The sequence below is a fragment of the Sturnus vulgaris genome, chromosome 31 (genome assembly GCF_052056855.1).
Source record: "Sturnus vulgaris isolate bStuVul1 chromosome 31, bStuVul1.hap1, whole genome shotgun sequence".
Lineage (NCBI taxonomy): Eukaryota > Metazoa > Chordata > Aves > Passeriformes > Sturnidae > Sturnus > Sturnus vulgaris.
Window position 1 is genome coordinate 3,971,893 of NC_142273.1, and position 26,836 is coordinate 3,998,728.

Consider the following 26,836-nt stretch of genomic DNA (forward strand, 5'->3'; position numbering starts at 1 on the left):
CCGAGGAGGCGTTGGATGGGACTTGGAGAACCCTGGGATAGTTCTGGGGGGCTGTCCCTAAAATCAGTGAGCTTCCAAGCCGACCCTTTCCCACGATTCCATAATTCCACGATTCCACAATTCCAAGCCTAATTATTGATCAGCGGAGGCGTTATCACAGCACCCCTGCCCGTGGTGGCTTCTTTGGGAAAACCTTCCCCTTTCACATCAGAGAGAAAAAAGGAGAAGAGCTGGACAGAGCCCAGAGCGAGACACGCGGAGCCCTCAGCCGCCAAAACCAGGAATTTTTACAATTTTCCTAATTTTCCTACTCGGAAGAAGCGCCGAGATGGAGACAGGACGCGGAGCAGAAGCGCCCAAGAGCTCAGGAGCGGGGAGAAGCCGCAGAGCCTTAAAGGTGCGGAAATCGGAGGGGTCTGCACTCACCTGGATCGGGAGGAGCTCGGCAGGAGACGCTGAGGATCTGAGAGGCTGAGGAGCGACGAGGAGCGAGCGCTTTTATGGCCCGGCCCGGGTTTCTCCTCCGGAAACGCGATGGGGCCCCACTGGAGGGACCTGATTGCTCAGCACCCCGAGCTCTTGGCTAATTGGGAGTTTTTGCGCTGCTGTTTTGACTCATTGGAGCTGATCGATATCCCGACATCGCTCTTGTTACCCCATTAAAATGTTAATTGCCCACCACGCCTGGCCCGGGGGGGCTCGGAGCTGGGATGGGTTTTTGTCACCTTTTGACGCCTTTTTGTTGCCTTTTGGCTGTGGCCCAAAGCGCAAACTGAGGAGTTAGAGGGTGAGCTTGTGGGGTTGTAAAGGAAATCCAGAAATTAAGGGGAAATGGAACAAAAAAGGCCACGGTGGTGGGTAGTAAAAATAAACGTATTTGGACAGGGTGTAGCATCCAAGAAACACCGAAAATTCTGGATAAAGCCAACAAAGAGGCACTAAATCGGGGTTGGAATTTTTCAAGCCGGTGTTTTCTTTACTCAAAGTCTTTCAAGCCAAGCAGAAGGAATTGAAAGCCCCGTAGGATGTGGGAAATGTCCCGGTAGGAGCTGGAGGACATCGGGATCTGCAAAAAAAGTGTCTTTGTGCCCATGGAGAGCTCCAGGCCTGATCTCCCACAGGACTCTAGAGGCCACTGTGATATTAAAAATAGCCTGGATTGAATTAAAATAAAATCAAACCCAGCGTGCAGGAGACTCCTTGGTCCCCAGTGGAGCTGAATCACCGGAATTGATGGATGAGGAAATCCGAGCACGACTCGGGACATTTCACAAACATCGGGAGAGTGGGAATCCTTGTGAAACTCATTATTCACGATTAATTACAGCCCTGATTCGGTGCATGGGGATAAACCTGTTCCATCGGAGATGGAGACAAACACCTGAGCAGGAGCTGGGGGCCCAGGTGTGGGACAGGAAGGTGCTGACCCTGTCCCTGTATCCCCTACAAAGCTCCTGCTCCTTGGACAGGCATGCCTGGATCCATTCGGAGCAGGAAACGACTTTTTTTTGGGGGAATTTATTGGTTTGATGAAGGAATTGCCTCTGCAGAGGTTGGCAGGGGAGGCTCAGGGCAGAGTCAGAGGCTCCAGATCCCTGCTCCGCCCCAAAAATCCTCTCAGGGGGTTCCTCTCCAAACCCCACAAGACCCCACCAGGAATTTGGGGTCTTTCACCCTGTTGGAGCCATTCCCAAATCCTCTTCCTACCTTTTATGCCCAGGGCTTTTTTTTTGGAGGTTTATGGAGCAAACCCAGCTGTACCCGTTGCCTCACAGTCCCAAACATCCCCTCTGCTTTTTCCCCCTCTCTGACGAAATGCGGATTTTTCCTCACACAACTTTATTAATATTTAATTACTCTCTTGCAGAACCACTCCGTGATGAGAACTGTTACTTTACAGACCAGGAATCTGCCTGGAGTGGGAATGAGGAGCCACCAGGTGGAACCAACCCGGAGCCTCCTTGCGAGGCCGCTGCAAACCCAGCTTTGGCCACCAGAAGGACCAGAAACCGCTGAGAGGGACGAAGAGGAAAAAAACCACGGATGCCGGGGGATGGGGTTTGAGCCAGCATTTTTTTTTTTTTTATTGCCTCCACATCTTCTGTGGAACAAGCGAAGAGAATTTTAAATTCCACAGCGCCAGTGGGTCACAGCTTGCGTTACAAGCAGGGGGACAGAGCAGAGATGGGTGACAGCGCAGGGCAGGGACACGGCACGAGAAGGGGACAAATTCCTTTTGTTTCCCCTCGCTCCTCACGGCCTTTATTTGATCTTCCGGGCTGGAACTTTGCAGATCTGCTTCTGCTGCTGGTTGGGGATGCCCTTGGCTACGGGGACACAGCTCTGCTGGACCGGAGGGGGACAGGGACAGGGACAGCTCTGAACTGGTGGGGGACAGCTCTGAACTGGGATGCTCTGCACTGGTTGGGGACAGCACTGCACTGGTGGGGGACAGCTCTGAACTGGGATGCTCTGCACTGGTTGGGGACAGCACTGCACTGGTGGGGGACAGCTCTGAACTGGTTGGGGACAGATCTGAACTGGGATGCTCTGCACGGGCTTCCCACAGCACGGCTTCCCACCCTGGGCCACCGCCCCGTGGCACCTCTCGGCACACACGGACCTCCCGTAGCCCTGACACCCCCCTGAACCCCCGTAGGACACCGTGGGCCTCCTGACACAACTGGACCCCCCTCCATGACACGAACCCGACGAGCCGTGGCACCTCTCAGCACACACAGACCTCCCGTAACCCTGGCACCCCCCCGAACCCCCGTAGCTGTACGTCGGTCTCCTGACACAACCGTGGCACGAACCCGAGGAGCCCGAGGAGCCGTGGCAGCGCTCGGCGCAGCGGGGCTGGCGGTAGCCGTAGTGTCGGTAGTCGTGGCCCCTCATGCCCTCGACGCCCTCGCCCTGGCAGCCCGGGGAGCAGCAGTTGGAGTAGCCGTAGCGGAAGGGCGTGCGCCGCGTGTCCAGCCACGAGCCCGACGGGTCGTACCACGTGGAGTTCAAGTTGAAGTAGGATTCTCTTCCCGATGAGTAAATCATGGTGGGGCTGTGGGGGGGAAAAAGCTGGAGGAAAGAGGGGTTGGTGTCAGCAAAATCTGGTCTGGGTGTGTTTGATTTCCCCGTAGAACGGCGGGGTTTATCCGGAGATAAACCGGGTTTGTCCTGGGTCCAGAGGGAATTCCTGTAGTTGCCCAACAATGGTCAGATTCCATCTAAATTGCATCTAAATTGCATCCAAACTGCATCCAAACTGCATCTAAACTGGATCCAAACTGCATCTAAACTGGATCCAAACTGCATCTAAATTCTATCTAAACTGCATCCAAATCTCTTCCTGTTCTTCTCTTCCCGATTTTTCACCTCCAAAACCAACCAGAGTGGTGGCACCGCTGTAATTCCCACCCTCAAGTCCCTCAAGAGCTTCTCCCGTGGCTCAGAGCCTGGTCTGAAGGTCCAGGTGTGCCCTCCCAAATCCAGACCCCCAAATCCAGACCCCCCCAAATCCAAGCAGGGACCAGGCTGAGTCTCACCAGCTCTGAATCAAAGGCAGGTGTTGAATGTGAGCAGAATGTGAGAGGCCAAGGGGCCCGGGGCTTTTATAGAGCTCTGAGTGCTCCCCTGCCCGTGAAACACTCAGCAGGAACGAGGATTAAATTATTTATTGGCAAAACATCTCCTCCGTTTGGATGCTGTTCCCGGTGCCTGGCATGTTCTGCTTGACTCACGATTTCTGATAAGCATCTTTTAATTATAACATCGCTCCCCAGCCGGGCACATAAAAGAGTGACACGGCCCAAGCCACACTTTGGCTGTGTGAGACGGGTAATAAAGGAATTATTCAGCCTCTGCAGGGGACAGGACACTGACGGGTGACCTGTGAGTCAGGAACGGTGATGGCACCGCTCTGGAGGAGCCATTTCCAGGTGAAGCACGAGCAGGTGATGGGGAAGAGCCAGCTCAGAGTCACCAAAAGCAAATTGTGCCCCCTCGGTTTCGGTGATGAGGGGGTGAGGGCGGGGAGAGCCTGACACGACTTTTCCAGGGAATTCCTGGTGCCTCATTGCTGGAAGTGTCCAGGTTGGACAGGGCTGGGAGCCTGGAAGGTGTCCCTGCCTGTGGGACTTGGAGCCAGATGATCCCAAAGGTCCCCTCCAACCCAAACCATTCCCTGATCCTGTTTCTCCTCCATTTCTGATGATCCCAAAGGTCCCTTCCAACCCAAACCATTCCCTGATCCTGTTTCTCCTCCATTTCTGCATTCCACATGTGGAATTCCTCACCCCAAGATGTTTTTTTGAGGTCCTTCCCAACCCAAACCGTTCCACCATTCCACGTTCTGGTGCCCCAAATTCTGCGAGGATTTTGGCACAGCAGCCTCGGGGTTAAACTGGTGGAGGCTTGGACTGGGTGGATGAACCCTGTGGGGGTTGAAAAAGAGGCAAATTCTGGTGCTGGGGCTGTTTAATACCTTAATTAAATCCCTGGATAAAGGGATGGGCTTGGAAAATCCTCGGGTGGCACCGAATTGGGGTGAGGGGCTGGAACTGCTGGAGGAACAGTCCTGGAACTGGGGTAACTGAGGTGGGGTAACTGGGATAACTGGGATGGGATAACTGGGATGCAAGGGCTGGTGAAAAGCAGCTTGGAAGATGAACTGGACCAAACTGGAGCTGGAAGTGAGGGCAGAGCTGGCCCTTGGTCTGTGGGCTCTGAGTCAGCACCAGGAACTGGGAAAAGACTGAGAAGAAAATCCCGAATAAAAAAAAGGGCTCTCCTAAGGTAAATTCCACAGGCGAGCGGTTTTTTATTTGGCTGGCATTAGACACGAGAAAAACAAATTGTTGTGGTGAAGAAAACGAGGGTGAATTTCCTTTTTTTTCCCTTCCCGGCTCTCCGGGGTGGTTGTGTGAGGACACGCCTGGGCACAAAGAAACCAAATAATTTATTTTTTAATGCACTTCGTGGGAGGCTTTTTTTTGGCGAGTTGAGGAGAAGGAGCAGCTCAGCCGTGTGCCTGCACCTCCCGGCAGGAGCGAAAAGGCATCCCCGGCATGCTCGGCCACACCTCCCGCGCTCATTATCGTAATTAACATCTCAGTGAGGATTCTTCCATCCAGGGGATGATGGAATCCAGATGTTGGTGCCCGGGTTGGTTGGGAACCACGGTGGGGAGGATTTTCCTGGAGGAACCGCTGCAGCCAGAGCTGAAAGCCTCCCGTGTGAACCCTGGCTCTGATTTAAATGCACGAGTTTTAATTTAAATGCACGAGTTTTAATTTAAATGCTCGAGTTTTAATTTAAATGCACGAGTGAGTTTTAATGGCTCTCAGCATCTCGTTGCAACGTCGGTGATGTTTGTGCGGGCAAGAAAGAGAGGAACCAAATTTGCTCAATATTTTTCAGCTTTATTCTTGAATACACGGGGAGGAGATAAAACCGCAGGAGTCCGCGGTGCTCCTGCCGTCACAGCGGTTCCCTTTTTTCCCTTTTTTCCCTCGCAAAGTCCTGGGGCTGCTTTCAAACAACCTCGAAACCAGAGCCCAGTGAGAAGGGAAATCCGTGGAAATCCGGGACACCCATCCGCTGCTTCCCCAGGGAAAAACCAAAACGCGGCAGGTTTAAATTCCGGCCGGGAATTTAAAGTGTCAGTGCTGGGGATGGCCCGACCCCGAGCGTGATGTGCAAAGAGCAGCGAGGAGCGCAGGGCGGGGGTCGGAGCAGACTTTGGGCAGGGGGGGAACGAACTCTCCACGAGTTGGGGAGGGGTCGCGGGGGTTCAGTTCTTCACGCACAGCGGCACCAGGGTCACTTTGTGCTGCTGCTGCTGGTGCTGGTGGCCGGGATGTGGTGGCAGCGGGACAGCGGGGGGGCAGCAGCGGGGAACGACCCGGGGGCAGCAGCGGGGCGCGACCCGGGGGCAGCGCTGGCTGCAGGGACAGCGATGCTGCAGCGGCAGAGGCTGCAGCACCACCGGGGGCTCCTCATCCTCCTCCGGGCACTGCTCCACTCTCCTGCGCGGCTTCCCGCAGGATTCGGGCTCCGGGCAGAGCGGGCGAGGCCGGTGCTGTTCCAGCGGCCTCCGGTGGATTTTCACGGGCGGGGGGCACACGGGGGGCACCGGGCTCACCTCCACCCTGCGCCGGGGCTTGCAGCTCTGCGGGGCTGGGCAGGAGGAGGGCTGGGGAGGGCAGAGCTCGCCGGGGTGGCAGCCCTGGGGAGGGCTCTGGCAGGAGCCCTCGATGTCGTGGCTGATGCTGCCGGGGTTGTGGCAGATGCCGGCAGGGTCGTGGCAGTGCCCGGTGGAGCTGGGCCATGTCCAGCCCTTGTGGTCGCAGCCCGGGGAGAGCGGGCACGGCTCGTGATCGGTGCCGCCTTTCTGGTAGAGCATCCTGGGGCAGAGATCACAGAACGGGGGAGTTATTGAGGGTGGGAAGGAATTCCAGGGTCGCCCGTGCTGGATCAACATCGCCCAGCCCAGCCCAGCCCAGAGTGCCACGTCCAGGAATTGCTGGGACACCTCCAGGGATGGGGACTCCAAACCTCTCTGGGCAGTTCCAATCCCTGACCTCCCTTTCCAAGGGGAAATTCCTGCTGATTCCACCCTGAGCCTGCCCTGGCCCAGCTCCTCTCCTCCTGTCCCTGCTCTCTGGGAGCTGAGCCCGACCCTCCCCTCCTGTCCCCTCCTGTGCAGAGCCCGAAATTCCCCCTGAGCCTCCTTTTCTCCAGGCTGAGCCCCCCCAGTTCTCTCGGGAGCTGCTTCTCCCATGACTCACAAATCCTTTGAGCGTGACCAAGCCCTTGGGCATAAACAGCCTGGGAAAAAGAAAACAACAAAACACCGACTCCTTTTTTTTTTTTTTTTTTTTTTTTTTTCCTCTTTGGCCATTTCCAAGGGGAAAACTGAGGAATTTGAGAGAATCCAACTCACCCTGCGAGCAGAAACGGGCCGGGCTGAGCAGGGAGTCGGAGTCCTGGGCACAGAGCTGGGGCTGAAAGCTTTTATACGTGGCCGAGCTGTCCTGGGAATGAGGCACGTCCTGGGAATTAATAGCTGAGCACTGAGGCCGCTGCCGTGTGTGTGTGTGTGTGTTTTGTTTCTGGCACTCTCTGTCGGATTAATCAGCCGCAATTAGCGCCGGGCCAGCGCTCAGCAGGGCCAGTGGCCATTATCTCATTAGCCCTGGTCATGCTCAGATCGGCTCCTGCCTCTGAGTCAGGTGGGATCCGGGGGTGCGGATACCTGGGATGCCGAAATGCTGAGTGGTGCCCCCAAAAAAGAGGCTCCGGTGGCGGTGGGAAAACCACGGGAAAACCCAGGGTGGCCCCGGGACCGAGAGGAACAGCGGGTGTTGCTCCTGTGGGTGACAGGGAAATGGGAATCCAGAATCCCTACGGACACTGAGGGGGGGGACAGTGGCGAGCTGGGGATGGGATTTTTGGGATGTTTATTCCCTGATTTAAACGCATTAATTCGCTCCCCAGTGGCTACGGCAAGGAAAAGCCTTTTATGTGTGGAGAGTCTGGAATGGGGACACCAGAGGAGCGATGACCTCACACAGAAACAACGCCAGGCTTTGCCAGGCACCTTCCTGTGCCACCTTTCTGGCATTTCAGCTTTGATTCACGCTCCGGGGAGCTGCTCCACTTCGCCTTTCTGTGGCCGAGACGGTTTTTTTTAAGCACCAGGAAAATTCCCGGGGTTCCCAAGGCATTTCCACGCGGAGCCTCTGTGAAGGATGCTCGGAGTTGGAATTTGGGTTTGAATCAGCGGGAAAAGCATCCGCAGAATTCGGGGGTGTGGCTCCAGGGCTGCGCTGGCACCTGACGGGGCTCTGCTGTAATTTATTCCGTAGCTACAGGAGAAGTGGAATTGCCTGGCAGGAAGCCACGGGATTTGCGTGGAAAGATGATAAAAAGACCTCAGGATCTTTTAGGACCAACCAGGATTTTAGGTTTAGAACTCATTGCCAGAGTCCCAAGTTTATGCTGGTTTGGGATTTTTTTTTTCCCTCACGTTAGAGGAGTTTTGGAGCAACTTCCCGAGGATTTCACAAATCCCCAAGTGTGAATATGGAGTTTCTGATCTCGCCTCTTAAAGTTTTCCACATTTTAATAGATTTCAGAGAAAACGACTCAGCATTTCTGAATCCTTTAAATCTGATCAGCCTGGACACGTGGGAGGTGTCCCTATCCTTTAAAGCTTTAAAGTCCCTTCCAACCAGAGCGATCCTGGTCTATTTAATCAATTTAAGAACCCTCCTTTAAAGCCCAGCAAACTCTCTGGAAAGATTCCCATTAGGAAAAAAAAATCAGCTCTGGCTTTGGGACCACAGAGATGCTTTGGTTGTGAACTGGGTCTCAGATCGGGAGAATTTCGAATAATCAAATAATCAAACGGAATTAAACTGATGCTCCTCTTGCTGAGGTGACATTTTTCACCTTCAGGTCCCATTTTTCCCCCAGGTGAGCACCGGCCCAAGGAGCTCACCAGGTACACCGGGGCGTCGTCATCCCAGAGTGACAAACATGCAAAATTAATTACATTAATCAATTAGGCAAACGTTAAACACCCTCCCACAGCGGAGCTCCTGTTTAAGGGATAAAGAGAAATGAATAAACATAACCCGGGAGTTTGCAGGGTCAGAACTCACAAATTTTATTCTCTCTCATGGCTAATTGGAGATTAAAGAAAGAGGAGGGAACATCCCACACACCGGGAGGGGGAAGGAAGAGCAGCGCAAGAAACTCGCTGGGCAGCGGCTTCAGGGCGCAGCAAAACACCTAAAGGGGACTAAAAGCAGCAAAAAGAGAAGGCCCGAGCGTCCAAAAAGAGATTTTTGGGGTGGTGTCCACGTCCAGGTCCGTGTCCGAGCCTCAGTTGCCGCAGCAGCCGCCGCTGCCGCCGCAGCAGCCGCTGTTGTTGTTGCTGATGGTGTAGCAGCAGGACATGGGCATGCAGCAGGACTGCATGGGCATGCAGCAGGGGCTGCAGCACTGCATGGGGCTGCAGCACATGGGGGTCTTGCAGCAGCGGGGGCTGCTGTAGCAGCACACCGAGTAGCTGTTGCCACCGCCGCAGCACCCGTTGGGCATCTTGGGGGGGTTTGGTGGGGAGCTGGAAGGAGCAGAGAGAGAGAGAGGCCGTGAGTGGGAGCACGGGTTGGGTTAATTTGGGGTTAATTCGAGGATCTCTTCGTTCATTCGCATCCCCGGGGCTCCAGGAGGGGAAGCCCAGGCGTTGTTTGTAAATTGTGAAACGCACAACTCCGGGTTTTTCCCGTGGTGCAGGTGCCCAAGGATTCATTCCAGGGAAGCTCTGGTGTCTTAGGAAGAGCAGCCCAGCATTGAACCCTCACTCTGAACCCTTCTGGAATATTCTCCATCCCCTTCCCCTGCTGAAATTCCCAGAGCCTCCCCAAACATTTCCATCTCCGTAACTCCTCGTGCAGAGTTCATAAAACCCCAACATCCAAGCCCCATCCCAGACCCCCAGCAATCTTAGATCTGCTACAACAAATCCAAAAAATCCCATTTTGGGAGGGCGAAGGAAGGGTTGGAAGTTGTCACTTACCCTGCTGAAGAGCGAGGAGAGGCTGAAGAGGAGGAGACGAACGAATGAAGGGAGCTGGGCCTGGAGTCCTTTTATACTCCTGGCCATCCTTCCTCCTGGAAGTGAGACAGTCGTTGACCATTCCAGCTTCCCTGTTCATCCATCCAAACCCATATTTTTTAGCCATATGTGTCGCCTGGAATTTGCATTTCGCCTCATTACTGGAGATCACCACCCTCGTTCTGCCTCGTCACGGTTTAGCCTGGAGATAATCAAAGGGCTCCCATGAATTTGGATGAATTTGTCCTTCCCACAAACCTCGCCAGGGAGCCAAAAAATGCGGCCTCGTATCTGCTGGACTGAAATGTTCTGGGATTGACTCAGCAGCAGCTGATGCTGAATCAGTGCCGGAGCCCAAACCGAGCCCCGGCGTCGTGCCGGGGGTTCCATGGGGAAGGAGTTTGGAGCAAATTGGGGAAATGTCAGGAAAATTAGGGGTGTTTGTTCCTGGCTGCTGGACGGGCACGTGAGGAGCGTTTGGGGTGCCTGAGGCTCGGACTCCGCGTGCAAATCCCTCGTGGAATGGTTTGGGTTGGGTTGGGTTGGGTTGGGAAGGACCCCAAAGATCTCCCAGTTCCACCCCAAGCAGAGCAGGCTGCTCAGAGCTCCATCCTGCCTTGTCCTTGGACACTTCTAGGTTTGGGAAGTTCTCGTTTCATTCATTCGTTTTTTTTTTGTCATTAGCAGCGTTTTTATTAACATACCAATTAAAAAGGTTAAGGGGCAGCTCTGCACGAGGGACGGTGTCTCCGGGGCTGGCTGTGACCCCAAATCGACATTTCCCTGCTGCTGGAGCCCAGCTGGGTCCTGACCCTGGGCAGGACCCCCCTGCCCTGCCCCCAGAAGGGAGGGAGGGGTCTGGAGTTGGTGCAGGACCCTCGGAGGGTGTTGGAAGGGGAAAGGAGCCAGAATGAACCAAAGGTGAGAAAATTGAGGAGGAAGAGAAGAACCAGCACAGAAACTGCTCCTCACTGGGCTGGTGGGAGCTGAGGGACTCGGGAAGAGACTTGGCTGAGGTGAAACCATTTTCTGGGAGGGACAGAGAGGAAGGGAGGGACGTGAAGATGAGGCAGAGCCTTGGGCAGCTGAACCCTGGCAGGAACAATTCCGGTGAGGAATTTGGGGAGGAATTTTTGCACGGTCTGAAATTGCAGCTCTCAGCCGAGGACCCGGCCACATTATCCTGAGAGCTGCCTAATGAGAGGATGGTGGATCCTGCCTGGCCTGTTCCCTGCTGCTGCTTCCTGACATCCTCAGGGATCCCGGGGCTGCTCAGGACTGGGCTCGGCCCAGCTGAGCCGGGACCAGCCCCGGGACGGTGACAGGGACCTCGGTTTGCTCTCTGTGCAGCACAAGGTTGAGATTTTAGAGCTGTTTCACCCCTGCAGGAAATTCCAGCAGCTCCTTTCCAGGCTTCCCTGGCATGAGAGCAATTCCTTGGAGAAGCAAGGCAGGGAATTGTGACTTCTCCGTGAAGGGCAGGAGAACACACACGGCATTTCCTTCCCAACACTTATTTGTGTCTCAATCAATTTATTAATGTAAATCCATTCATTAATTTACAAGGAATTAACGGGGCACAAGCAGAGGGATGCACTCCCCTGGTGCCTCCCGAGGGAAATTTTCCTTTGGAAATTTTCCTGCAGGTGTGAGAAGGGAGATCGAGGTGGGCATTTCTCACCCTGGGTGGTCGTGCCTGAACCATTTTTGGGGAGTGGGACGTGGATCATAACAAAGGGACTGGAGCAGGATGGAAACAGAGCCAGGGAAAGGCATTAAATGCATCGAAACTTTTGATTTTTTTTTCTGCAGTGCAGAACTTTGGTGTTTTGGTGCAGCCCCGAGTGACCCTCGAAGGCAGCAGAGGTTTCTCAGCGCTTGTTTTAGAGCTTCAGCTCAGCCCTGGGGACTCAGTTCCACGTCCCCAGTGTCCGATTGTGCCCAGGGACTGTCCGTGGGTCCTGAGGAGATTTTTGGCTGGCTGGAATCCACGGAACTTTCCTACCCAGGTCGTGTCCGTGTCCTTTCTGAAAACATTCCCGTTTTTCATGACTTTATGAATTATTTCCAGAGAATCAGAGACTGATTTGGGTTAGAAGGAACCTTAAAAATCCACTTATTCCTTCCACTCTCCCAGGTGACTCCAAGCCTTGTCCAGCCTGGTCTCGGGCATTTCCAGGGAAGGCACAACCAGAAATTCCCTGGAAAACCCCCAGGTCCTCACCACCCTCACAGGGAATGGTTTCTTCCCAATATCCAACCTCAATTCCCCCTCTGTGCCCCTGACCCCATTCCCTGTGTCCTGTCCCTGCGGTTTCTGTTGAAAAATCCTTCTCCAGCTTCCCCGGAGCCCCTGCAGATCCTGGGACATGCTCTGAGGTCTCCACACAACCTTCTCTTCTATTCTCTTCCCATCTCTCTGTTATTTTATACTGGGAGGGCAAATATCGCTCCCAGAAACCCCAGCTTGAATTAATTTACCAGGGATGCCCTGATTTTCTTGATTTTCCCTTAGGGAACACCTCGGAGGCAGGAGAATCCCAACACTGGGGAGAAAAAAACGCCAGAAAAAGGCAAAAAGCACAAAACCCCCTCAGGATCCACCAGCGGACAGACAGATCAACACCAGGAAGTTGCAGGGTCACAAACTACAGATTTTATTGGGTTTTTTTTCAGACAAGTTGGAGCAGAACAGCCATGAAAAGAGCGGAACATCCCACACACCAAGAGGGAAAAAAAAAAAAAAAAAGGAAGAGCGGGGGAAGAACTCGCCGGGCGCGGCTTCAGGGCACACGACAAGCACGAGGCGAGGGAAAGCAGGAGGACAGGAGGAGTTCTGGGGTCTCTAAGCACGGGAGGAGGAGAATTCGGGCATCATCCACGTCCACATCCATATCCAAGAGGGAATCAGCCAGGCTGGGCTCAGTTGCCGCAGCAGCCGCCGCCGCTGCCGCCGCAGCAGCCGCTGCTGTTGTTGCTGCTGATGGTGTAGCAGCAGGACATGGGCATGCAGCAGGACTGCATGGGCATGCAGCAGGGGGTGCAGCAGGGGGTGCAGCAGGGGCTGCAGCAGGGGCTGCAGCACTGCATGGAGCAGCACATGGGCCTCTTGCAGGTCTTGGGGCTGCTGTAGCAGCACACGGAGTAATTACTGCCACCGCCGCAGCAACCGTTGGGCATCTTGGTGGTGGGAGAGGAGGCAAAGCTGGAAGGGAAAGAGAGGATTTGTGGTTTTTTTTCTCTGCTCGAATCTTCCCGAGGATGAGGCAGCTCAAAGCGTTATTATCCTTAAATCCATCCCAGAATAGCCAGGGACGTTCCTGCTCTCCTGGATCCCAGCACAGGCTCCTGTGCTCCTGGTATTTTATTCCAGCGCTGCTTCTGCCAGAGAGAACCCACCTGGGTGCAGCCCAAAACCGACCTCCAGTTCCCCAGAACCAAGCTGCGACCCCAAATCTCCAGTCCCAAACCAGACAGCCTAAAAAAATCCTGGAGAAGCCGAAGGGAACAGAGTCCCAAAGTAAAACCGAGCAGCAAAACCCATCTTAAGAGAGTCCCAAAGTAAAGCCAAGCAGCAAAGCCCGACTTACCCTGCTGAGCAGTGGAGGGAGGAGAGGAGAGGAGATGATCGAATGAAGACCCCTGGGCTCGGGAGGTTTTTATACTCTCCAAAGCCTCCTCCCCTGGAAATGAGGCATCCCTCGACAATTCCGTGACCCCTCACGCGCCTTCCTGCCGTGTTTAACCTCTGCCTCCTTCTGTTGGCTCACCCCCTCAATTGTGCCCCATAATTACTCGTCCAGAGGAGCAGCAGATGCAAATTCCCAAAATGGATTTGCGTTAATGGCACCCCGGAGCTCGGAGGAATTCCCAGCCCTTCCCAAGGAATGACCTTGGGACACCGGGGACGCCGAACAATGTGCCTGGGGGGGAGCCAGGTGCTGAAGCAGAGGCACAGCCACGCCTGGAACTCGGAGCTGTCGTTGTCCTGGTGTCCCCTGTGCCCCTGGCCGGGATCTTTGTGGGCCAGTGGAAATTTTGGGTCGATGGGGATGCTTTTACCCCCGTCTCTGTGGTCAAAGTTTAGGCTGAAATTTTCCCCTTTCTCAGCCTTGCTCTTGGGTCTCCCTTCAGGGTGCTCCCTCTTGTTTTTATTTTTGTTGTATTATTAAGATTTTTTTTTTTCATTTTCACCCATGGAATGGACGGGTTGAGTGTAAATGAAGCAGCAGCGCACACGTGAGGGTTTTTTTTCCCCCCTGAAAAATCTCATTTTCTGAGATTACCTCCAAGTTTTCAGAGTCTGAGGACACTTGTGGTGACCACACTTGAGCGTTCACTCAGAGCAGGCACAAACAACCCCACGTTAGAAGACGCTGGTGGTGATTCCATACGGCGAGAGGGGCCCTTGGTGAAAAAAAATGTGAATTCCAGGGTGCTGAGGCAGCACCAATTCATGACAAAAAGCGGGGGCCATCACATCCAGGAGGGTCTGACTGTGAGGCTGACGTGGTGGCAGGTGATCCCTGGTGACTGGGACAGGATCTGCCCTTCCAGGATGTGACCACGACCTCCTGTGACGTCTCGTGTCCCTTCCAGAATTGACAATTCCCTGGAATTGTCCCCAGGGGAGCATTGTTTTGGTCACCCAATAATCACCAAGAGTTGCCTGCAGGAAGCAACGTCCTCCTTGTGTAAACCCTCAAACATCTCCCCTGGATCAAGCATTCATCGCATTTTTATCGGGCTTTATTGTTGTCCTGTTGGCCCTGATGATCCCAGTCACAGAAATTCGGGGTGATTTGGGTTGGAAGAAACCCCAAAGATCACCCAGCCCAACCCTCCTGGATGGGCAGGGACAACTTCCACTGTCCCAAGCTGCTCCAATCCCTGTCCAGCCTGGCCTTGGGCACTTCCAGGGATGGGACACCCGTGGAACACCCTCGTAGGGAAGGATTTCTTCCCCAAATCCCCAAATCCCATCTAAACCTGACTCTTCTCCAGGCTGAACCACCCCACCACGCCCAGTACTTGGAGCATTTTCCCCGTTCAGCTCCATTTAACCTGCACTTGGCACAGAAATAACACCTCCACAAAATTCCTTTTCCATCCTGGGATGTCTTTGGGAGATTCCTTGGTGGTGCTGTGATTCTGAGTTGCAGGACCTTTGCTCCTGCAGCGTTTCCAATGTCAGGTGAGGCCAGGTTGGATGGAGATCTGGTCTGGCTGGAGGTTTCCCTCTCCATGGATTTTAACATCCCGTCCAACCCAAAGCCATTCCATGACTCTGTGATTCAAAGACTGAATGAATATTCACAGAAAGGTTTTTACAAAACCTTCTGATACGGGATATCCTCCTGCCCGTGCACTGTGCCCGATTTACAAGAAATAAAAACCCTCCTCAAGACCCAGGCAACGATTCCAGAAGAGTCAGACATGTAGAGAAGAAGATTTTAATGTAGAGAAGAAGATTTTAATGCATGTGAAGGTTGGAGGAAGCAAATCAAGCCGGAGCTCCAGGCATTTTCTCCAGACCTTCAATTCCGAGCTGAGCCCTGAATTTTAATAGCAAAGAAAGTCCCAGCCGGGGAGGGAAGGCATCGCTGACTCACGGGTTTGCTATTTTAGGAATGAGGCTTTTAAATTGGATGCCAAGCTCGGGTTTCATTCCCGGGCTCGTAATCCAGGAACGCGCAAGGGAAACGCTCTGCTCCCCTAAAAAAAAAAAAAAAAATCCCGATTTCAGGGGGTTTCTAAGCTTTTATTTTTGGAAGATGGTGATGGGAAGAAGATGCTGCCCGCTGTCCAGTGAGTAGTGAATTCCTCTGGGAATGATTCCGAGATCAGGGATGAGCTCCTGTGCGTTTTCGCAGCTTCCTCCCGAGGGGCAGCTCCGATCTCTGGGACCAGGGAAGGGCTGGAGCTGGGCCAGGGAAGGTCTAGGTTGGATATTTCTAGAAAGTTCTTCCCCCAGAGGGTGCTGGGCACTGCCCGAGGCTGCCAGAGCTCCAGGAGCGTTTGGACAGCGCTGCCCGGGTGGGATTTTTGTGGAGGGGCAGGAGTTGGACTCCATGATCCTGGTGGATCCTTTCCAAGTCAGGATATTCGAGGAATCTCTGATTTGTGGTGTTTGTGTTTGTGAAACCATCTCTGGTTTCAGATGGTGCAGTTCTGCCTCGCTCAGTTTGGAGCTTTAATTACTGCAGCTTCCAGCTTTGCTGTAAAATCTGAGCTGAGGTGAAAGATCAGGAGGGGCAAGAAGGGGTCAAGGAATGGTTTGGGCAGGAAAGGACTGCAAAGATCCTCCTGTTCCTCCCCTGGCCACGAAACACCTCCCACTGCCCCAGGCTGCTCCAAGCCCCAGTGCCCAGCCTGGCCTGGGACACTTCCAGGGGTCCAGGGGCAGCTCTGGGAATTCCATTCCAGAGGATCAGGAATGCTCCACCTGCTCCAGACGCGACCGAATTTGTGCCAGCAGCCTGGACAGCTTTTTGTGTCCCAAATGTTCTGCTGTGCCACTGGGACACGTCCAGGACCTTGGCCAAGGGCACAGGGGGTGCCAGAATGAGGACAAACATTGGGCAAGGTGACAGATCCTGGGCAAGGTGACAAACTCTGGGCAAGGTGACAAGTCCTGGGCAAAGGTGACAGATCCTGGGCAAGGTGACAAACTCTGGGCAAGGTGACAAACTCTGGGCAAGGTGACAGAATCTGGGCAAGGTGACAAACTCTGGGCAAGGTGACAAACGAAGCACAAAGCCATTTAAGAACCACCAAAAGACCAAACGTTGCGTTTTGCTTAATGCTAAATTTTATTGTCTACAAGTCAAGAGAGGAAATGAAAAGCGGTCACAGATTTCCCAAACACCAGGAGGAGAACGAACACCTCGCTAATATCTAATGGCTGATAAATTCGGGGCTACTCAAGACAGCCAATAACTAAAGACAGTCGGTAACTAAAGGGCAGAAAGAAGCTTGAAAAGAAGAAGAGAATCGCTACGAATGGGCTCCATCACGATGAGAAAAGGAGCAGCTTTTCACCTCCGTGTGCCCGTTCCCAGAGGGGGAGCAGCTCAGCAGCTCTTCTTGATGCAGCACTGCTGGATGGGGATGCAGGGGGTGCAGATCTTCCTCACGGGGGTGTAGCAAACCACCATGGGCTTCTTCACCACGCACGAGCAGCAGGACACGGGCCCGCAGGGGCAGCAGCAGGGCCGGGGCACGCAGCACACGGACTTCTGGCACACCTTGGTGCAGCACACGGACTGCTGGCACGGGTCACAGCAGGACTGGCATGGGTCACAGCAGGGCTTCTGGCACGGGTCACAGCAGGACTGGCATGGGTCACAGCAGGACTGGCACGGGTCACAGCAAGGCTTCTGGCATGGGTCACAGCAGGACTGGCAGGGATCACAGCAGGGCTTCTGGCATGGGTCACAGCAAGACTGGCACGGGTCACAGCAGGACTGGCACGGGTCACAGCAAGGCTTCTGGCACGGGTCACAGCAGGACTGGCATGGGTCACAGCAGGGCTTCTGGCACGGGTCACAGCACACAGTCTGGCAAGGATCACAGCAAGGCTTCTGGCATGGATCACAGCAGGACTGGCATGGATCACAGCAAGGCTTCTGGCACGGGTCACAGCAGGACTGGCATGGGTCACAGCAAGGCTTCTGGCACGGGTCACAGCAGGACTGGCACGGGTCACAACAAGGCTTCTGGCACGGGTCACAGCACACAGTCTGGCAAGGGTCACAGCAAGGCTTCTGGCATGGATCACAGCAGGACTGGCATGGGTCACAGCAAGGCTTTTGGCACGGGTCACAGCAGGACTGGCATGGGTCACAGCAAGGCTTTTGGCACGGGTCACAGCAGGACTGGCATGGGTCACAGCAGGGCTTCTGGCACGGGTCACAGCACACAGTCTGGCAAGGGTCACAGCAAGGCTTCTGGCACGGGTCACAACAGGACTGGCACGGGTCACAGCAGGGCTTCTGGCATGGATCACAGCAGGACTGGCACGGGTCACAGCAGGACTGGCACGGGTCACAGCAAGGCTTTTGGCATGGGTCACAGCAGGACTGGCACGGGTCACAGCAGGACTGGCATGGGTCACAGCAGGGCTTCTGGCATGGGTCACAGCAGCAGGACTGCTGGCACGGGGAGCAGCACACGGTCTTGCAGGGGCTGCAGCAGACAGTCTTGCATGGGCTGCAGCACACGGTCTTGCAGGGGCTGCAGCACACAGTCTTGCATGGGCTGCAGCACACAGTCTTGCAGGGGCTACAGCAGACAGTCTTGCAGGGGCTGCAGCACACGGTCTTGCTCTTCACGACAGAGCAGCATCCGGTGGAACAGCATCCAGTGGAGCACATGGTGTTGGGAGAGGAGTGAAGGGTGGCCGGAGCGAAGACCTGGAACACAAAGGACTTGGAGATTGAATCCTCTTTCCACCCTGCCCACATCCCACCCTGCTTCCCGTTTCTTTGTCTTGAGTTGGGAACCCAAGATCCTCGCAGGAATGGAACCAGCTGTGCTCTGTCCCAGAGAGAATTCAGCTCTCCTGGGAGCCGCCTGTGCTCGGCTCATCCAGGATGTTCCCTCCCTGAATTTCCAGCCCTGACCAGTTCATTTTCCACTGTGCTCTCTCCACCTTCTCCAAGGGGTGACAGAGCAACAGTTTCAGAAAAAAATCTGGATTTCAGAGAGAGCTTCAGATCATGGAAACTGAAACCATGGAATCGTAAAACCATGGAATCGCAAAACCATGGAATCCCAAAGCCATGGAATCCAAAGCCATGGAATCGTAAAACCTTGGAATCCCAAAGCCATGGAATCAAAAACCCATGGAACCCCGAAGTCATGGAATTGCAAAGCCATGGAATCACAACGTGGAATCGAAAATCCGTGGAATCAAAACCCATGGAACCAAAACCGCATGGAATCAAAACCTCATGGAATCATAAACCCATGGAATCCCAAAGCCATGGAATCATAAACCCGTGGAATCACAGCACAGAATCACAACATGGAATCAAAAACCCCACGGGATCCCAAAGCCGTGGAGTAAAGAACTCCATAGAATCAAAAACCCGTGGAACCATAAAGCCATGGAATCCCAAACCCACAGAATCAAAAACCCCCACGGAATCAAAAACCCCCACGGAACCCCGAGCCCATTGGAACCCAACAACAACTGGGGTCAGGAGAAGACCCCTAAAGCTCCAGCCAGCCCAACGCCCTGCAGAGATCCAACACCAAGCCCCAGCTCGTGGCTCACCCAAAGGAGACCCGAGGACCCCTGGAGGAGGCACTCACCGTTCTTGCTGGGAGCTGAAGGTGTGTGAGGAGCAGAGGCACCCGGGCAGCTTTTATTGAGGCCGGAGCTGTCCCGCCGGACATGAGGTACCCGCCAGCAATCCGTGATTTACGCACCAAGCCTGTTCTTATTCACCCCCCTGGGCCTTCGTGTGTTTAGTCTTTGCCTCGTGGCTTTTGACCAACCCCTCAATTTGGGGTCATTACCAATTTGTCGTGTGAATTTTTTACAATTTTTTAATGTCGAGTTAATGCTTGCGGGGCGCTTGGAGGGGTTGTTTCTGCTGGCTTTGCATGCGGCGAGGCTGCCTCGTGGAGATGATTAATTGGCATAAAAATCCTAATTAAGATTGAGGTGAGGTGGATTCCAGAAGCTTCTGGACGTCAGTTGCTCCTTGATATGATTTTTAGAGTAGAATTCCAGGAAGTGCAATCCCACGGTCCCGTGCTTTGTGTCTGAATGTGGGAATGGTGGAGCCCAAAATCTTTCTCTGGGGACACCAAGCTCCTCCTGGGGGGTGCTTTAGAGATCTTGGCATGATGGGAGGATAAATTAGCAAAATAAAATCCTTTTGTAAAGGATTGCTTGCTCAATGAAACGTTCAACAGTGAATGGAACAGAAGATTTTTTCCAAAAGGAAAAAAAACAAAAAAATAGTGCTCAGCCTGAAAGCTCCAAAAAGTAAAAGAACAATTTAAATTTTACAAGGTAGCAAAAAGTTTTAATGTATAGCCAGGGCGAGAAATGCAAAATTATCCATGCAAAACGGTAGGTATGAATATGGTGAATTATAAAATTCAGAGAATTTTATATGTGACAGGAAAGTCAGAATGACTGAAGATATCCAAGAAAGTTTTTGGCGTCTCATCCCATCTGCACATGTTTTCCCACGAAAATGGAATTATGGGATGGTGGAATATCCCAGGTTGGAAGGGACCCACAGGGACCATCCCCTCCAACCCCTGCCTGAGGTCGCTGTCCAGACTCTCCTTGAGTCTGGCCAATATCCCACATTCCCACTGCAAAATGGAAATTTGGGATTGGTTTTGGAAATTCGGAGTTGGTTTTGGAAATTCGGGATTGGTTTTGGAAATTCGGAGTTGGTTTTGGAAATTTAGAATTGGTTTTGGAAATTTGGGATTGGTTTTGGAAATTCGTGATTGGCTTTGGAAATTCAGAGTTGGTTTTGGAAATTCGGAGTTGGCTTTGGAAATTCAGAATTGGTTTTGGAAATTCGGAGTTGGTTTTGGAAATTCGGGATTGGTTTCGGGTCAAATCGGAGCCTGCATTTTTTTCCCAATTCCTCTCTGACGTATTTAAATAAATGCAAAATGCAAAACCTCTCTGGAAGTTTTGCATCTTTGTTTATGCTCGGCAGAACTCGATCTGCAAAATTCCTGTTCGATTCTTTTCAGATTCCAAGATGCCCTGGAGTAATGGAAGAGCCACCCACGGGATGTTAATTCTGGAAAAGCTCATTAGTGCTGATGCTAATGATCGTGTGATCAGTCATTAATGATGGATGCTAATATCTGTTTTGCATGAAAGCATCCGTGGGATGTCCTGAGCATCTCTCGAGGATTTCAAATTAAAGCGTGATTTTATAAAAAATTATCTCTGTCCTGTCAGGGGAAGCTCACGGGATCCAGGATGAGCGACCTTGGACTGTGAGTGACCCCAAGCTGAGTGACCCCGGGGTGAAATTTTTGTTGTCTGAGGTCACCCCCACGACAAGGGCTTCTCCTGCTGGGGATCCCCTCCACCCCTGGAGACCCCTCGTTCCTGCTGGGGCCATTTTGGCTCCGTTTGCTCCTCCACTTTGGGATGTTGAGGACGCTTTGGGTCACCAGAACCTCCCCTCAGTTCTGCTCCCGACTGGCTGCGTCACGATTTGAGGAGCTGCTCCTGCTTCCAGGGATTCCCAGCACCGTGAAGTCACCGCCTCTCCAGGCAAGGTCACTCCATTTCCAATTGGGCTCAGCTGCCTTAATGACCTTGAGCCGGGTGCCTTAATTAGCGATTGGCATTAATTAGTGATTGACGTTCAACACCGGCTGAGCCTGCAGAGAAGGGACAGGAAACTCCAGCATTTTGAACATCCAGAGAACGAGGCAGTTTTGTGTTGACTTTGTATGGGTTTGGTGCATGGATTCATCCAGCGAGCCAAAAAAATTCTTCATTGTTACAGCTGGATGTGGAAAGCAGAGGTGTTCAAAGGTCTGCAAGGTGGAGCCATGGACCCAACAGCGATTTTACAGAGGAAAATATTCAAATCAGGGAAAGCAGAGGTGTTTAAAGCTCTGCAAGGTGGAGCCATGGACCCAGGAGATTTCACAGAGGAAAATATTCAAATCAGGGCCGTGAAATTTCTCAGTTGTGATTTGCTTTGAGTGAAAGGCTCTGGAAGACGCCCAGAGGGGCAGAGCTGTGTTTGTTTGGATTGGGGATCCAGGAAAACAAATCTTGCAGGGACACACGTGGCAAACTCCTCCCCGTTAATCCCTGGCGGTTTCCTCACGTTTTATCCCGGTTGTGGAATCCATTGTGTGGTTACTGGACGTGCCCTTAGAGCAGAAATGTCCCTTTTGGCCACCTGGATTTCTCCTGCCAAATGTTTGTGGCTCTCCAAGGCCTCCCCACCCTCACTGGGAACAATTTCTTCTTTTTGTCCCGCCTAAAACTCCTCTCCATCACTCTGGAATCATTTCCCTGTGTCCTGTCCCTGCAATTCCTGAGGGAAAAATCCCTCTCCAACTTCCCTGGAGATCCTGGGAGGGGCTCTGGGGTCTTCACAGTCTCAGCATTCCCAACATTCCCAGCCTGGATCCACAGGGAATGGGCTCCTTATCGACTTTATGACCTTTTCTGGATTTGGAAAAGGAAATAAAACCACGGTGACAGAGGAGGAAGTTGGAAGCTGAAGGAATTTCACAGGGAAGTGAAAGTTTCTGCTGGAAGACCAAACCTGTGCCCATAAAAACCTCAGGAACCCAATTCCCACCTGCAGGGAGGGCAGGAATGAGTAAGAAAATTATTTTTTTTTTTTTTTTTTTCAGGCTGAGCCACCTCTTAGCAAAGACAAGAACCCCCAGGCAGGTGAATCATCCACGGCAACTTTTCCTTTTTAACCCATTCCTGTCTAATGGGCATTTCCCCCATTACCTATAAATAACTAATTCCAATTGCTTATTGACCAACTGGTCATTTAGTGGCTGTTGCAGCACTCAGCTCATTCCAGGCCCTTTCCCACGCCAGGGATGGGTGATGAGGGATGAATCACGCCGGGGAAAACCTTCTCTTATTTTACACTGCAGAAAATTGAGTTAATTGAGGCTGTTCCGTGCTCCAAACCCTGCAGGAATTTTATTTCGGTTCCAAAAATAGCAGCGGCTCTGAGAGCAGGAACGGGAGAGGGAAACATGAACGCACAGGTCAGGGGGAAACCCGAACCCCAACATCTGCTCAGCCCAGGGCAAGGATTTGTTTCCCTCACGAATTCACCCCTCGTGCTCCTCCCGGCCCCGCAGGCGTTTTCCATGGATTTCACATTTCCTTGGCATCCCTCTGGCTCCAGGGATTAAATTTTGATTCCAAACCAGCAAGGAAATAGAGATGCCACTGGATCCCAGAGAAAAGAGGTCTCGGGCCACCAAATCCAAGCCGTGCCCGATGCCCAGAGCACCGAGTGCCACCTCCAGGAATTCCTTGGACACCTCCAAACCTCCCTGGGCAGCCCCTGCCAAGCCCTGACCCCCCTTTTCCATGAGGAAATTCCTGCTGAATCCAACCTGAGCCTCCTGCCAGGGAGTTGTGGAGAGCAAGGTTCCCCCCGAGCCTCCTTTTCTCCAGGCTGAGCCCCTTTCCCAAATCCCTCAGGAATTCTCCATTCCCTTCTCCCGCTGCCCCAGCTCCGTTCCCTTCTCTGGACACGTTCCAGCCCCTCAATGTCCCTCCTGCCCATCGATCCAGCCGATGAAAACATCCAGAACTATTTAATGAAAACATCCAGGACTGTTAGGTCGGCTTGAAACACCATTTTTTATTTCCTTGCTGGAGAACGAAGCAGCAGAGCAAGAGGGGAACCATTCCCAGCGCTGGCAGAGGAAAGATAAAACAGCTCAGAGCTCCTTAAAACCAGAGATTTCATCCTAAAACTGCATCACCTCTGGTTTTAGAAGGCTTTGCTTGGGGAGAAGTGGCAAAGCGAGAACTGGGACGAGCTGGAGGCTTCGATTTGGTCCCGGTGCCGGGTCCTGCCCTCAATATTTGGGGTACATCGGCAGCTTGCAGATGTTCTTGGTGACCTGGGGGCAGACTGGGGGGCAGTAACGCTGCACCGGGGGGCAATAACTCTGCACCGGGGGGCAATAACGCTGCACCGGGGGGCAATAACGCTGCACCGGGGCACAGCAGGGTGTCACGTAGCTGAATTTCTGCACAGGCTGCCTCTGGATGGTGTAGTGGCACGAGGGTCCCGAGTCGTGGCAGGAGGAGCGGGATTCGTGGCAGGAGCCGCGGGATCTGTGGCAGGAGGACTCGTAGTCATGGCAGGAGCCGCGGGAACACATCCTGGACTTGTGGCAAAGCTGTTTGGAGCGAGGGATCAACGTGGTGAGAGGAGCCTCTGATTCACTTCTTACATTCCCTCCCTCCCCTTTTCTTTTTAGTATATTTAATAGATTTCTATTTAGGTTTTTTTGGGTTTTTTTTGAGATCTCTCCTGAACTATTTCTCCCTTTCTTTCACCTTTAATCCAGACCCAGCACCCCCTCGATCCCGCCTGGATCTGCTGGGTGTGCTCTGGGAATTGGGGCGTGAAATCAGGTCCCTGTGAGCCAACTGGAGCCCATCTGCCAAACCCCGGTTCCAGCAGAGTTTGTGTCACCCCAGGATCCCTCCTGGAGCTGCACCTTTCCCGGGAATCCTCGGAAGGAATTCTGGGAGGGAATGTTTGGAGGGAATGTTTGGAGGGAATCCTTGGAGGGAATCCTTGGAGGGAATCATTGGAGGGAATCTTTGGAGGGAGTGTTTGGAGGGAATCATTGGAGGGAATCCTCAGAGGGAATCCTTGGAGAGAATCTTGGAGGGAATGTTTGGAGGGAATCCTTGGAGGGAATCTTTGGAGGGAATCCTTGGAGGGAATTTTTGGAGGGAATCTTGGAGGGAATCTTTGGAGGGAATCTTTGGAGGGAATCCTCAGAGGGAATCCTTGGAGAGAATCTTGGAGGGAATGTTTGGAGGGAATCCTTGGAGGGAATTTTTGGAGGGAATCTTGGAGGGAATCATTGGAGGGAATTTTTGGAGGGAATCTTGGAGGGAATCCTTGGAGGGAATCCTTGTCCCCCCACCTGCCATTCCCCTCCCATCCCTCAGCACAGACTGGAAGCTCTTCCCTAAATCCCAGCTCCATAAAAACCCCGCGGTGGAGATTTCCTCTCCGCCAGCAAGAACGGAAATAACGAATTTATTTCTTAATTTCTCTTACCCTTCTCCAGCTGCAGCGAGAAGTTTCTGGAAGCGGAGGCGAGCGGTTGTGGAGGACGAGGCTGAGGGACCTTTTATACCCTCCCGAGGTTCTCTGGGCTCTGAGGCACCTCCTTGCCACGACACTTTAATTAATTCTGCGTCCAATCCCGCCGATGTTTGCGCTTCCCCCTGGTGTGAGGTGTTCCCTCCGTGACGCCCTGTCCCGCCGGCGATTCCTAACGCAGGGATTTTGGAAAGCTCCCGTCTCCCATTTCCTGGAGACTGACACTGATGATGTGACGGGTGTTAATTAGGGATGAGGGACGAGCTGGGATTGCATCAGGCACGGAAAGGTCTCAGAAACGCTGACTCCTGCTCCCGTTGGGCGCAGGTGACAGCTCAGGGTTTTAATTCCCCTTGCCCATGTGCCAAGAGGAAATGGGATTACCGAGCTGCAATTGCTGAGGATGGCACAACGCCGGAAAATCCGGCGGGATCTCCTCGGCTCCCTGCGATGGCAAGAAGGAAAAAAATGTTCCTGAGTTTTCACGTGTCCCTGGACCTGGCAGATGAGCCCAGGATGATCCCATCAGGTTTTTCCACAGGTTATTCATGCGTAAAATCAGAGAAAAAAAACCACCCGACCCTGAGCACGAGGTTTGAGGATGTGGAATTTTCACGTTCCTTGGTTTCTCTTTCCTTCTCACATTTTTTTTCGTCTGACCTCACCAAAGGATTCAGAGGAGAGGAGCTGGATTTTGTCACTGCTGGTGAAATTTTGGGGACTAAAACTGGATTGATGGCCCTGTTTCACTCCGAGTTTGAAGGGCAGGAAAACGGAACTCCTCAAACTGGGAAAAATGTGGCTCATTCGAGCAATTCACTGCCTGGGAAGGGAAGATCTCCCAAACTGGGAGGGGGTCCCACTGCTGTTCTGCAGGCTGAACGCAGCCAGTTCCTCATGGGGAGTTTTGTGGAGCACAAGAGGATGACAGGAACCCCTCAGGGACGTTTGGGGACCCAGCTGTGGGACCCTCAGCAGCTGCCCCGGTGACAAAGTGGGAGCTCGTGTGAACAGTTCTCCTTTTGCATCACATCGATGCTCTCCAAAAATCCTTCCACCTCCTCAAGAGCCTTCCAAAAACACCCCAAAACCGTCTCTGAATCTTTCAAATTCAGGGCCTGCTCAGGAGAACGGGATCTCAGAAGATTCCCATCATCCTTTGTTTTTTTCAGAGGAATTTGGGCATTCTGTTTTCAGACATCTGGGAATTTATACTCAGAGAGCCTGGAGAAAGTTGTTACATATTGAGGAGGAACGCTGACAACTGTGACCTCTCCATTCCCCTTCCATTTAATTTCTGGAATCACTGAGGTGGGAAAAGCCCTCGGAGATTGACTCCAAACTTTGACCACCTCTCCCTTTCCTTTCCTCACTCGTCTTCTATTCATTCCCAAACCAACATGGGAATTATTTGCCACCAAATATTGGGATACTTTGGAAATACAAAGAAATCTGAATGGAAAAAAAACCCTGAAAAATTACAGAAAAAAAAAAAGAGAACAAAGGAATTCAAAGGCAACCAGGGTCTCATGAATCAGGATTTATTGTTTCCCACAACCCACATGAGTCTGAAACAGAATCGCAAGACAGAGAAAGATCCCCAACTGTACCCCGAGTAATTAGCAAAGACATTTCCCGAATAATTAGCAAGAATAACACCACGAACAATAATCAGGAGAACATTTCACCCCCACCACGACACCCCCCCCCTCCCCATGGCAGAGATTTCAGCGCGGGCGCGACGAGCCGAGATCGGAACCGGGACTGGATCGGCTTCAGTACTTGGGAATATTCCAGATGTTCTTGGTGTACTGGGGGCAGTAAGGGACCTGGGGGCAGCAGGGGACAGGGGGACAATAGGGGACAGGGGGACAATAAGGGGCAGGGGGACAATAAGGGGCAGGGGGACAATAACGCTGCACTGGGGCACAGCAGGGCCTGACGTAGGAACATTTTGGCACCGGCTGGACCTGGCAGGGAGGCTCCGGGTCGCGGCAGGACGAGCGGGATGTGTGGCAGGAGAACCAGGAACGGAGGCAGGAGGAGCGGGAGCCGTGGCAGGAGGAGCGGGAGCCGTGGCAGGAGGAGTCGTAGTCGTGGCAGGAGCCGCGGGAACACATCCTGGGATTTCTGGAGGGGCTGGAGGGAAGAGGGAGAATGGTCAGGCTGGGATCTGTCCCCGCTGCTCCTTCTGCGTTTTTCTTGGCTCTTGTTGGGGACTGAAATGGGAAATGTTTCCCTGTTTTGTGAAGGCCCTTCCTGATGGGAATTTCCCTTCCGAGATGCTCCTCTTGGCTTTTTAAGGTAGAATTCCCTTCCAAAGGAATTTCCTTCTGCTCTGGCTTGTCTGAGCTCTCTCTGCCTC

General features: G+C 53.0%; 3 protein-coding genes and 1 long non-coding RNA gene across 5 annotated transcripts; 1 reads left to right on the plus strand and 3 right to left on the minus strand.

The window, feature by feature from the left end:
• Window positions 1–2,262: 2,262 nt before the first annotated feature.
• LOC106862309 (uncharacterized) lies at window positions 2,263–3,051 on the minus strand. The gene has a single exon (XM_014891253.2). The coding sequence runs from the start codon at window positions 3,049–3,051 to the stop codon at window positions 2,263–2,265; it is 789 nt and encodes a 262-aa protein (XP_014746739.1).
• Window positions 3,052–5,788: 2,737 nt separating this feature from the next.
• LOC148220776 (uncharacterized) lies at window positions 5,789–6,478 on the minus strand. Its single transcript, XM_088181016.1, has one exon. It carries the CDS (start codon window positions 6,476–6,478, stop codon window positions 5,789–5,791), a length of 690 nt encoding a protein of 229 aa, XP_088037142.1.
• Window positions 6,479–12,704: 6,226 nt separating this feature from the next.
• LOC148220777 (uncharacterized) lies at window positions 12,705–25,986 on the plus strand. 2 transcript variants are annotated; one of them, XR_015798639.1, is made up of 4 exons: window positions 12,705–15,430; window positions 20,357–23,212; window positions 23,383–23,552; window positions 23,699–25,986. It is a non-coding gene; the product is annotated as an uncharacterized LOC148220777 (long non-coding RNA). The 2 variants fall into 2 exon arrangements; XR_015798638.1 differs by having other exon boundaries at window positions 20,357–21,963.
• LOC148220778 (uncharacterized) lies at window positions 16,696–17,997 on the minus strand. Its single transcript, XM_088154711.1, has 2 exons — window positions 17,869–17,997; window positions 16,696–17,799 (listed from the first exon to the last, which is right to left on the minus strand). The coding sequence occupies exons 1-2, from the start codon at window positions 17,995–17,997 to the stop codon at window positions 16,696–16,698; spliced, it is 1,233 nt and encodes a 410-aa protein (XP_088010837.1).
• Window positions 25,987–26,836: the final 850 nt, after the last annotated feature.